Source organism: Vigna umbellata, chromosome 2 (genome assembly GCF_029865625.1).
Source record: "Vigna umbellata cultivar VRB3 chromosome 2, Vumbellata_1.0, whole genome shotgun sequence".
Taxonomy (NCBI): Eukaryota; Viridiplantae; Streptophyta; class Magnoliopsida; order Fabales; family Fabaceae; genus Vigna; species Vigna umbellata.
Window position 1 is genome coordinate 38,498,654 of NC_142166.1, and position 12,535 is coordinate 38,511,188.

Genomic DNA, 12,535 nt, shown 5'->3' on the forward strand with positions numbered 1-12,535 from the left:
CAGTTAGTTTGACTTATAGCTTGCATTTCATTCTGGTTCCCATTATTTTATTTATCTTGATCAAATTGTTTTAGTAATTTGAGAAAAAAAATTGAAGAAGTTTTTTTAAGTGTTTAGTATTAAATATTTACTTTTTATATTAGTTTTATCTTAGTTTTAATATGAATATTTAATTTTATTAGTTTTATATTAGTACGTGAGTTTTAATTAGTATTATGATATATAGGGTGTTAATTATTAAATTTAATTGTTAGTTTTTATTGTTATCTAATTGATTTTAAATTTATTAGATGTTGAAGGTTTATATAATTTAGATTTATTAGATGTGTTCAAAACTTGATTTGATACCGTTTAAAGGTCATTGTGCATGGTAAGAGTCTTTGGCAACTAATGATCATCATTATAAGACAATGCATAGTTGTATGATTTTGTTCCACATAAGAAGATAAAAAATGATTTGAACTTCATGTTACAAACGTCAGTGTTATTTTTTTTCATATCATCTACTTAATTATATTAATACTAACCTATGTTTCGAATTTAACTAGAGTTGTGGGTAAGCCTAGAGAACAACAAATTCAAGCATATATCCACAAGTTGAAACTCATTCATAAATTATTAATTTCTACATGTAATTTATGACATTGATTTGTGATTATTTTCTTTGTCATGTTTAATGTAAGAAGCTAAAAGACTCATGATAATAGGGTTATTATGTCATGTTGGATAAAAGTGGACATTGTGATATTTTTATAATAAATAAGAAAACTTTTTATACTCGTTCTAATTATAACCACTATAGAAAGTGAACATAGTGGTATGTTTGTAATAAATAAGAAAATTTTTTATACAAGTTCTAATCATAACCGGTATAAGATGTAATTTCTTATTTTCCTAAAATTAGGATACACTTAAACCCTAAACTTTCTAAATCTTATTGGCCACATAGCACAAGCACATTTTTCCTCCATTCAGACTCCTTACACTATTAATTCACACATTTGCAGACCTTTAAGCATCGTCGTTGTTGGAACGACTACAACCATGACCATTAGTGAGATTGCAACCATGGATATGTACTGTCAGTGAGCCTTTCCCTCTTGTGGGAGGCTTGCTCTTCTTGTTCTCTAATTCACGGTTTAGCTTCTTCGATATCGCATCTTTTTCTCAGAAAGCCATAATTGAAAACATAGTTCTCCGCAATGTTGTTCGTGCCCGTCAACAGAAGCTAGAGGCGCCATGCTCTTTGAACTCTCTCATCTCTTGAAAATCACCATAGTCAATGGTTCCATTCTAGAACGTTTTAAAATCGCTTGTACAACACTTGTTGTGTTTTCAGCACTGATGGAAAGTTACTTGCCAAGCACCATTACCCAAGGTTGTCACTCCCACCGCCACCATCGCATCGAGCAAATTTTGAAGAGACTTTTTCTATACCAGTTGTACCTTTAACTTATATAAAAAGTGACACTTTATAAACCGACTCTGAAACCGATAAAAAAGTAAATATTTTCTATACCTTGCTTTTATATCAATTTTAGAACCGATATAAAAAGTCATTTTTAAATGATATAAAAAGACTTTTCTACACTAGTGTTGATATAGGTTAGATGAATTGCATGAATATGGTTATTTCTATGAAGAAATGACCATATTATAAAGCGTAGTGTATACATTGATATAGGGTGTTCCTGTGTTCTCATACTCATATAGAGAATAAGGTTTAGGTGGTGAAAGTCGAAGGATGTTATCAAAATCTTGTGAGATCATGTGATACGAATATATTATGATTGTGAGAATTTTATTAATATGATCACTCGTAAATAGAAGTGTCATATTCAATAAGGTATGGTTACATTGAGTTTGAATCCAAAGAGTGAAGTTATCTTGATTCTACTAAACTCTCATATTCATATAGAGAATGTGGTTTAGGTGGTAAAAGTTAAAAGAGGTTCTCAGGTTGCAGAATCAATATTAAATAATATCGTGACTTAAAGGATGGAAAAGAATTAACCTTGTCGTGGTTTGGGATAAGAATGATGAGTTTTGTATAAGGATAATGTTGTTGTTGATGTTAAATTTAATGTGGAAAAATTCATGACAAGTGCATGGATAGAATGAGTATTTGTAACATCCCAAAATACAGTAATTACCATAAGTCAGAATTAATTACAATTAACGGTAACTCAATGTAGTCTTTAATATAAACAGAGATTTAAAAGCCGAACGGCTTAGAGTGCAGAGTTACAATATACAAAACGAAAACAATGAAAGCTAATAACGAACGGTCTTACAAAATAAAATAACCGAACGTATAAACCAAAAGCGGACGTCCTAAACTAGAAGGAAAAGACGGACGTCCTACTGCTCCGCTTTCACTTCCACTTCAACTAAATTTTCCTCCTCGATAACGTCTTCCAGAGTTGTCTCGCCTTCTGCTCACATCCACACGGATGATCATTGCAAGACAGGACGAACGTACATAGACAAATGGACAACACAAGGAAAAACGAAAGGGTAAGCTTATATAATTTAAGATATACATTAACACATACAGTGAACATATCATTCCACACAATCACATAGTTTAGCATATAACATCATGTAACCTTATATATATATATATATATATATATATATATATATATATATATATATATATATATATATATATATATATATATATATATATATATATATATATATATATATATATATATATATATATATTTATAAGACGACTGTCCGGACTGTATGAAACCATGTAGCTACAGGCGTCCTCGCACCCGAGTGGTGTAGTAGCCGGGATATACCTAATCAGCTGCCACTCGAGGTTAGTCCGTTCTTACGTCGCCCATGTTAACTTATGGACTAAGGACCTCCTGCCATTCCCACACATGAACTACTCCCCTCTACGTGAAGATGAGTGTCACGGAATATCAGGATGGACCAAGCCTGGCTTAGCTTATCCACAGTCATACTTTACCAAATTTAATATTCAATTATATATAAGAGACGTTCCTCCATGGAACGCTCGTTCAAATCCCATACTCATAGAATCACTCAATATAGTGTTCGCGTGGTAATATCTTATAATTTATCATCATTCTCATATTTAACTTTAAGAGCATAAAAGGATGAACGTTCAGTCCTTTGAAGAATTTAGGACGAACGTTCAATTAAAGTAATGGATGGACGAACGTGACTCTCTGTTTGGTTAGTTAAATGTACTGACTCTATTGAATGTAATGATACTTAGAAATTTCATAATAAAGAAGATATTGGACCAGATTCAATGTACCAAGGATGGTCAATAATACTTAGAATTTTCTTTGTAAAATTTTATATATAAAGAACCGATGTCAGTAATTGAACGAACGTAAGAGGATGAATACTGTAATATTTGAACGAACGCTATTTACATTCGTTAATGAATCAAAGATAAGGACAAGCGTTCAATCTAAGACCGAACACTTCATTAAAACGAACCCTTAGGTAGATGACCAAGAATCAATCATGACGAACGCTTAGAATAAGTCCGAGCGCTCTTTAGGACGAACGCTTGATTTAACACCAAACGTTGTTTAGGACGAACGTTCGGTATCAGACCGAACGCTATTAAGGACGAACGTTCGATATAAGACCGATCGTTACTTATTTTAGTATTGTTTAATTTAAGGCGTGCGATAACTTTATGCTGAGCCGAACGCTCAAACATAGTAATTCAAATAAGGACGCTCGTTCTCAAACCGAATTCTTCCCAAATGAAAGAATTCTACTCTAAGTCTTTTTCAGGGAAAAACCGAACGGTATAAGACCGTACGACTGACGAACGTAATTTATCATAGGGAGAGTTTATCATATCCAGATTTTCCAACTTTCTTAACTTTAACATTTTTCATACGATTCATACTTTATAAATTCATATCCACATTAATTTACATACTATACAGATTTCATTACATTAATAAATCCAACTATACTATAGTCATACACCTTTCATACGAATCCAATTCAACATGCATTTCAACCAATAGAAGACATATTCAAACAGCACAACAGGGTTCGTTCATGCAGATCCAGAATAGCACATATACATATATTTCATACAGACAACCCATATCATGCCTTCATATAATCATACAAGTATAAATTAAATATATAAGCTTCCCTTACCTGGATAGCAGTGTACGCCCTAATGCAAAAGTTGGGTTTGTCTCTTACAGCGTTCTACCCTCAGTTTCACTAGACACTTTCACTTGATCTAAATACCAAAATCATAGATTACTCAAATACCGTCCATGCATGAACCGAGAGCATGGTTTCGTATGAAACCCTAAATGGACAACTACTAGAGAGGGGAACTTACCAGCTTAGATTTCAATTCTGTTCGGTCCAAAAGGAAGATCACAGCTGGACGAACGTTCCTACGGTTCTGAAATGGAATTCGGAGAAAAGCTTGGTGAGTTACAGTAGAGAGAAGTTTGGGAGGTTCTAGAGAGAAGTTGGAGAAGATGAAGGGTTGAGTTTCGTGAGGTAGAAGATGAGTGGTGCAGGTGAGAGAGAGTTTTCAAAAATCTAGTTTTGTTAAACTCACGTTCGTTTGAACGAACGTCTCCCAAGCCGACACCTGCACACCAAACTCTGAATTGGAAGCTTCTCCCGCGACAGGTGGCGTGTGTGCATGTGGTGCAAAGTGCGTTTTTAATGCTTTCGGAGGAATGATGTGGCTCGGTTTTCAGCGCACAGCAGAGTAATGTATCAGATTTGGGAGTGGGTTTTAATGAAATAAGTATTGATTGTGGTGTGTATTAATTTGATGTGACAGGAAATTATTACTGCTAATTATTTAGGGTCTCACAGTATTTAACTAGATCATGTTAAAGTTTTAATAAATGATTACAATTGTATCAATGATATGATGTGATTTATTGACCGATAAAACTCAATTATCTTAAATAATGGTGTTTTGTTGTTCACATGCAATGATTGTATCTATATATGTTCAAATTGTATACGAAAACAGAGAATCAGACAAATGTCTTTGTAGAAGATACTATAGATGATGGTGATGAACAGATGTGAAACTTTAAATATGATTATGAGAAATTAAAATATGTGTATACTTTAAAAAAATTATAATTTTTTTAAGGATTGAATATACATTATTTTTTGTATTAATCAAAGAATCAAATTTGAAGTCGTTACAAAAAGTATTGTAGACTCTAACAACTTGAAATAATTTATTTTCTGTATATTTAGCTGTGATTTTGATTGAATTTAAAGGTGTTAGGCTTTCAAAATTTTGTTTGAAATTAATGTTATAATATTTGTGTTGCATGATCTAATTTATTAAAAACAATGTTAAATTTCCAAGAATGTGTTTGTAAAATAATGTGCATTCCACTGCTTTTGCTGGATTTTACATAATTCTTTCGATGATAGTTTTCCTAATGAATGTAAATTCAAGAATAATGAATTTACTTTTACTAAAAAAAAAGTGTTATTGGTTCGTAAATTCCACACTTTAGTATAAGAGAAGTTAAAAAATAAAAAATTGACTAATATATGTCTTTAAATAAAAAATGGACTAACTTTAGCAAGTAAAAAATAACAAGTTACTAATGTAAACAAGTTAGGCAAACCGATATGTTACTAGAATTGTAAAGTGTGTTAAGACATGTTTGTGATATGATTATCATGGAGTTTGATGAAAGGATTTAACTTAAGTTTGAAATACAGAAAACTACAAAAATAAGTGTGGAGAAAATCACAAATTTATCGATTTAACAAGAGAAAATATTAAAGACAAAATCACGCTTTTAACAAAAAAATAATTTTGATTTGTATACTTGATTAAAGTTTGTAAATTAGGTTCGGGTTAACATTGTAATAAATCTAAGTTTGCATTAAAATTAAGTTTGCACACTTGTTTGTACAAAAACTAAGTTTTCAAGAAAAATTTTAATATTAAAGGTATTTTTTTTAAAGACAATCACGCACATCATAAAACTGAGTTTTCAAATTTAACACATGTTTTTCTTAAACCACAAATATTCTTTTATACAAAGAAAATGTTTTCGAATAAAAACATGTAGAACATGTAAGACACTTTTTACAAAGGTCTATGCATTTTGAATTCGACATTTTTACTCAAACGAAATTATAAATGCAATATGTGAATCAATCACAACTTGATTTATCAATTACTTTACAAACTAAAATTGAGTGCTTTGGTAGTCATGGTTAACATGTAAAGAGTTATCATATTGCATTTTATTTATAGAAGTAATTTTTTTCCTTATGCATGATGGACCTATATGTTTCTCTGAAATAGTATTCCAGTCAATTCTTCAAGCACCCTATAAAAAGGATATTCCAAAGTGTATTTTTTACATTTTATTATAGTAAAGAAGAAAACTATGCTAAGATTTGATTTTTCACATTTGGAGATTTTTGAGAGGAACAAAAAAGTTTCAATCAGTTCATATTGAACTTAAATCAATTTTTTCTTCTAAGTAGAATGTCAACTGAAACAAAACTTCTGCTTGTCAAAATCAATTTACAAGGATAAAAAAAAAACTCAAAAAACCTAAGAGTTTGTCCTATGCCGATCATTTTCCTATTGAATTGTGTTCCAAAATGTTAATATTGCTGAATCTCCAAAACTTTGGATAAAAAATTGGTTTTGCAGCAAGAAAGTTGGGAAAATAAGAAGGATCCAATCATGATGATGTGTTGTAGTGATGAAGACCAAACTTGACAACTTCGTAAAACGAAATCACTAATCCAACAGAAGGCCCTAATCGACAAACTCGTGGACCAAAACCTGCAAACAATCCTTTGAAGCCTCCATCTCTGAAAATTTTGTTTAAATTAAACATATCAGTAATAATTTATATCAACACATTCATAAATTCAAACAATGTTCTCAACACTTGGAATCCAAACTATGGCATACCTCCACACATCCATTAATGTTTGTCTCGTAGTCATTTTCAATGCCTTCATATGATCCTTCTACAATTTTATTTTGAAAATATTACACAAGAATAAGATCAACTTATCAAACATATATATGAAACGTTATCTCATTAATACAAATAAATGTTTAAGAAAATGGAGCACAAACGAGGTAAACAAACCTCTATCTGTCTTCGAGTCTTTGCAACATCTAAAGGACATGTAACTCCAGCTGCTAAAGTTCCAGCAACAAAGCCAGCTCCGAAATTTGCTCCAAGAACACTAAACACATTAGCCTCATCGTGTCTAACAAAACTAAGAAGTTTCCTTCTAGTCTGCAATGCAAGAGTAATTGGCATTACAAAACAAAGCTAAAGAATAACAGATGATTCATGAAAGAAACTCACTGGTTCAAGTGTGGACCAACAAATGGCAGAGAAGGGTACATCACGAGCAAGTTGAGCTCCCATGCCAGTCCACAAAAGACGATAACCTCTCACTGTCACATTATCTAATAAATCTCTTAGCATTTTACCTTATTAATTTTTATATTTTTATAGCCTTGTTATCTTTAAGAAAAAATATATTTTAACATAGACTTTTTTGATAATATTTTGATATAGTACATTACATGTGTTATTTTTCTACTAACGTGTGTGATGTCTTAAAATCTTGTCAACATCATTGTGTAACTTTGATGAGAGTTTGCCGAGAAAACTTAAGGACTTACAATTACTTTGTGGATTATTTGTGCTTTTGACATGCGACATAACACCAAGCAGGGTCTGAAACACTCCAGGAGGCTTTTTATCAATTTCAGTCACTTTAAATGCCTATATCCAAACTCAATAAATGAAAACCCCATTATTCTCCAAACAAAAACAACGAGAACCCAGAGAGTTTGTGGAATAGATTATATAACTTGATGTTCAACATAATAAGCATTATGCATAAGAAAAGATTCCAGAGTCTAAAATAAAACTTAGAACACTATTAACTTTTGAAAAAATTAAAATATATAATAGAACATACAGAATGAATTAAATTCTGAAACAATTGTTACAATAGAATAATACATTTTAGTCCATGTTTGGATTTTTGAAAATATGAAACCTGACATGGTAGAAAGGACTGCAACACAATACAATGAAAGGGACTATAGAACATAATAAAACAAAGACATGATTGTATTATTTATTTTATAATAAATTGGAACCAAAATTCCTATTCCATCTTTTGAATGACAATGGAATGACATTAATCGTAAAGTTATTAAAAAGATTTGGCAGAACAAGACAGATTGGATAGTGAAAGCACGTACTGGCCTTCTCAATAGGCCAACCACAACTAAGAAAGTAGAAGGTTGAATGATCACGAAAAAAATTGACAAGCAAAAGAATCATTATTACTAAAACCATAATTTTTTATTAAATTGTAGAGATAATTAAATAACATGAAATCGGTTCCATTAGGTTTTATATATCCTAATTTTTCAATCCAAACAACATTGAAATAAGATGTCACTCTAGTCCACTAACTTTTCATCGATCCAAACATTGTAAGACTGTGTATATAAACAAATAAATAAATAATTAGACACAATGAAAATTTAGGATAAATGTCATTAGAAATTGGAATTGGCCAATGATAAACCATGACAACATTGACTCAGCATAATGACAATGAAATACATAAAAAGTAAATTCTGCATTATTGACATGTATACCTTCTCACTGACAAATATAGCAGTAACTGTGACTCAAACAAACACTTGATGAATATAAAAACTCAAAAAAGCCACAACCTTCCCACATTGGGTGCAAAAATATATGTTGTAAATACCTGCATACGAGTTCTAGCAAGTTCAATAGGATAGCAAGTTGCACAGGCTAGAGAGCGCGCCAATGAACCAGCCGCTAATGGTACATAAGGAACTGTAGTTGGAGCATTTTTTTCTGTGAAATCCTCCAACCAATTGCGTAATATATCATAGCAAGGAAGGTAAATTCCTACCTGATTTGAGCACACAAAAGTTATGTCAGTCATTTTCTTTGTATTAACACATCAATAAATCTCCGTTGATTGAAAATGTAAACCTACAGTTGGTACTGCAAGAGCCAGGCCAGCATTTGTGCCTCTCCACAGCTTAGCAACTCCCTCCTGCAATACCAAATTGGCATTGAATAATATGTATCTATATTTGTAAAAATAAATATGGAGTGAACATAACATAAATGAAAACTTCAAGCACACAATACACGCATATGATGATGACTCAACCCATGAAATAAACCACCAACCTGATGTATAATTTTGTAGATGACATCCAATGTTCCTTTGTAGCGAAAACACTCAGGAGGACAGATGGACACTGTTCCTTGGATTCCAGCCCGGTGGCACGATGGAGAACACCTTAAATCAGCAAACATCTAAGAATAACATTGATGATACCAAATTAATTCTACAAGTCTATTGAGGAAAATGTTATATATATATTTTTTTTTATTTTAGCAAAGTAAACAACTAAGTTGGATTTAAAGCCAAGAAAAATCATTCAACCAGACAACCTCTAAAGAAAATGAAACATTAATTGCAGTAGTTTGTTTTGTAGATAGACAAAACAGCAAAAATATATTTTCCTTGCGTACCATATTTGGGCCAAAACAAGCCATTCTACTAGTCATATTACTGAGTGGATGAGAATATGGAACCCCTGCTGCTTGTGCTTGCAACCTTGTCTGATACATGGGAAAAACAAATCATAGTACACCAATAATTGGAAGTAATGAAACTTAAACACTACTGTATATCATCAATCATCTGATAGCACCTACAATTTTTCTTTGCTCTCTTTCTATTATATTATATAATTTACCCTATTTTCCCGTTTCTTGGTGTCCATGACTGATTTCCGAATAATTAATCCGAACACACGAAAAGAAAGAAAAAGAAATCATAAAGCTATAAGACACCAGGAAAAACCACCTTACGAAATGGCACGTACAAGGTATCGACACAAACCGAACATAACTAAACAATTTTGAAGACTATCAAAACTACAATTCATCAAGGGTTACGAAGAAGAAATGATAGAGAAAAAAGTACGCAGGAGAGATTTCGCTTTGTAACAATAAAATTGAAAAGCACCTTGGCAACATCGAGAGGATTGGCAATGATGACTGAAAAGAAGGCGGCGCCTCCAGCAGAGAATGTTCGTTCTGTGATTCCCAAATTTTGAGTTTTGAATGCTTTTTGCAATGGAGGAAGAGAAGAACGTTCCCTCAAATTTGTATCCTCATTGTTCATTTCAATTGCAGTTCGCTCGATTTTCTCCGAAGCCATCCCGACAAATTTTGGATTCGCTTTGAATCCTTATTCTACTACTTTTTTTTCTCTTTATGATTCAATGGTAAATGATGACTCAAATGGCTATGTATTTTTTTATTAATAGTAATTAGTGAAATTATGCACTCCAAAAATAAACATTGTTTTGTGTGCTATTTTAGTTGGAAGAAAATCAACGTAAAAATATTAAAAAGTTGTTGAATATAGAGCAGAAGAGTGAGAGGGATTACGTGAAGGGCCAATATACTTGTTGAAAAGCTTGGATACGTCCTTTTATAGACAGAATAAACCCTAGAAAATGGTTGTGCTATGTAAATATTAAAACTGTCTCCACCTTTAGGTTTTGGAGTGCTGTGTTGCCGTGCAACTAACCACAACCAGTACAGTCTGCAATACATTCTTAAACTTCTCCACTGCATCAAGGTGTAACTTTAGGTCTGAATTGTTTAGGTCTGTACATATTAGGAAGGAGGTGTTTATTTTGCATTTTGAGAATTGTGAATTTGGAAATATTTATTTCATATTCATTATAAAGTAATACAAAATGTTATACATTTTATTTTTGGAAATTATATATATATATAGGGGTTTGCTAACGCGCGTACGCGTGTTTTTCAGTTGGTACATTTTAGCAATGTGTACCGGGTTTTAGTAGACAAAAATATCCTTATATATCATGGATTTTAAGTTTTAAGGTTAAGGGTATTTTAATAATTTTCATTCTCAAAACTTAAAAAAAAAAAAAAGAAACCCCCAAACCCTTGCTCACCTCTCTCATTCCTCTCAATCATTTCTCTTTCATCTCTCTCACTCTAACCTTTTCTCTGTCATCCCTGCTGTAGTCCCAATTGAAAAAATCAGAAACACCCTACTGTCTCTGTCATCCTACTGGAGTCTCAATTGAAAAAATCAGAAACACCCTACTGTAGCCCCAATTGAAAAAATCAGAAACACTTGCAGTTAAACAATCTTACAAAAAAATGATTTTATAATGAGTTTTGATCTTATAATTTTTGTCTCATCTAATTTTATCCAATTTTCACAAGCATAAAGGAATTGGTATTGACCTGGAAAAAATCAGAAATACTTGTTAAACAATTTCTTACAAAAAATGATTTTATAATGAGTTTTTATTTTATAATTTTTGTCTTATCTAATTTTATCTAATTTTCACAAGCATAATGACATTAGAGGAATTGGTAATTGGCCTGGAAAAAATCAGAAACGCTCGTTGTTAAACAATTTCTTACAAAAAATGACTTTATAATGAGTTTTCATTTTATAATTTTTGTCGTATATAATTTTATCTAATTTTCACAAGCATAATTGACATCCGAAAGAATTGGTAATTGGCCTGGAGGGTTTTTTTTAGAGATGATGATTCAACATATGGAGATGATGAAATTAGAGAAATTAGTGAAGATGGTGAAATTGAAGAGATCTTGAATGAACCTTTGCCTGAAGGTGAATATGTCAATGACTCAACTCTTTACAAAGGCAAATTGTTTAAAGGCAAGTGTTTCTGATATACATTGCTAAAATGTACCAACTGAAAAACAGGCGTACGCGCGTTAGCAAACCCCATATATATATATATATATATATATATATATATATATATATATATATATATATATATATATATATATATATATATATATATATATATTCTTATGTTATCTTCTAATTGTTGTTACTATATAATTTCAATTTGTTTAGTCATTAGATGAATTATAGGACTAACAAATATTTGGTCACTAGAGAATCAAGATATTTTTGGAATGGCTGTTATGCATGTTTTAATTATTTTTATTCAATATTTATGTAAAAGATAATTATTCTTGAATTTTTTTTGGTAATTTAAATTGAAGAAATTGATAATAGTTATTACCTTTAATGCGATATAAAACAAAGATGCTTATTAAGGAAGCTAAGTCGTTGAAATGGAAGGATAAGTTATGAGAAAAAAACATTTAGATAATGTACAACGTTAAAAGTGTTTAATGAAGGATAGTTTAAGATACCTAATCATCAATACAAGTTGATTTTCAATCGTAGAATATTGGCTTAATACCTCTTTTTGTCTCTCTTTATAAGGGAAATGTTCAATTTCGTCCTACCTTTTTCAAAAAGTTCAATGTGGTCCCACGTTGTGAAAAAAGTGTCTAATTTAATCCTTTTTGGTCACGGCGTTAAATATTTAACGATCCTGCTGACAGCGTGGACT

General features: G+C 31.4%; 1 protein-coding gene across 1 annotated transcript; it reads right to left on the minus strand.

Annotated features, from left to right (window-relative positions):
• Window positions 1–6,496: 6,496 nt before the first annotated feature.
• MTM1 (manganese tracking factor for mitochondrial SOD2) lies at window positions 6,497–10,397 on the minus strand. The gene is made up of 10 exons (XM_088107969.1): window positions 10,111–10,397; window positions 9,612–9,701; window positions 9,264–9,392; window positions 9,060–9,123; window positions 8,806–8,972; window positions 7,694–7,796; window positions 7,371–7,462; window positions 7,146–7,298; window positions 6,962–7,020; window positions 6,497–6,858 (listed from the first exon to the last, which is right to left on the minus strand). Exons 1-10 carry the CDS (start codon window positions 10,303–10,305, stop codon window positions 6,726–6,728), a joined length of 1,185 nt encoding a protein of 394 aa, XP_087964095.1. The 5' UTR covers window positions 10,306–10,397; the 3' UTR covers window positions 6,497–6,725.
• Window positions 10,398–12,535: the final 2,138 nt, after the last annotated feature.

What these genes read in the sequence shown, in the direction of transcription:
- MTM1 (XM_088107969.1), bottom strand. Translation starts at nt 10,305, where the DNA reads ATGGCTTCGGAGAAAATCGAGCGAACTGCAATTGAAATGAACAATGAG. An exon ending in CTTGTTTTGGCCCAAATATG is followed by an intron (nt 9,393 to 9,611) that starts GTACGCAAGGAA and finishes TGTTATTCTTAG; the next exon opens with ATGTTTGCTGATTTAAGGTG. An exon ending in TTGCTAGAACTCGTATGCAG is followed by an intron (nt 7,797 to 8,805) that starts GTATTTACAACA and finishes GTTTGGATATAG; the next exon opens with GCATTTAAAGTGACTGAAAT.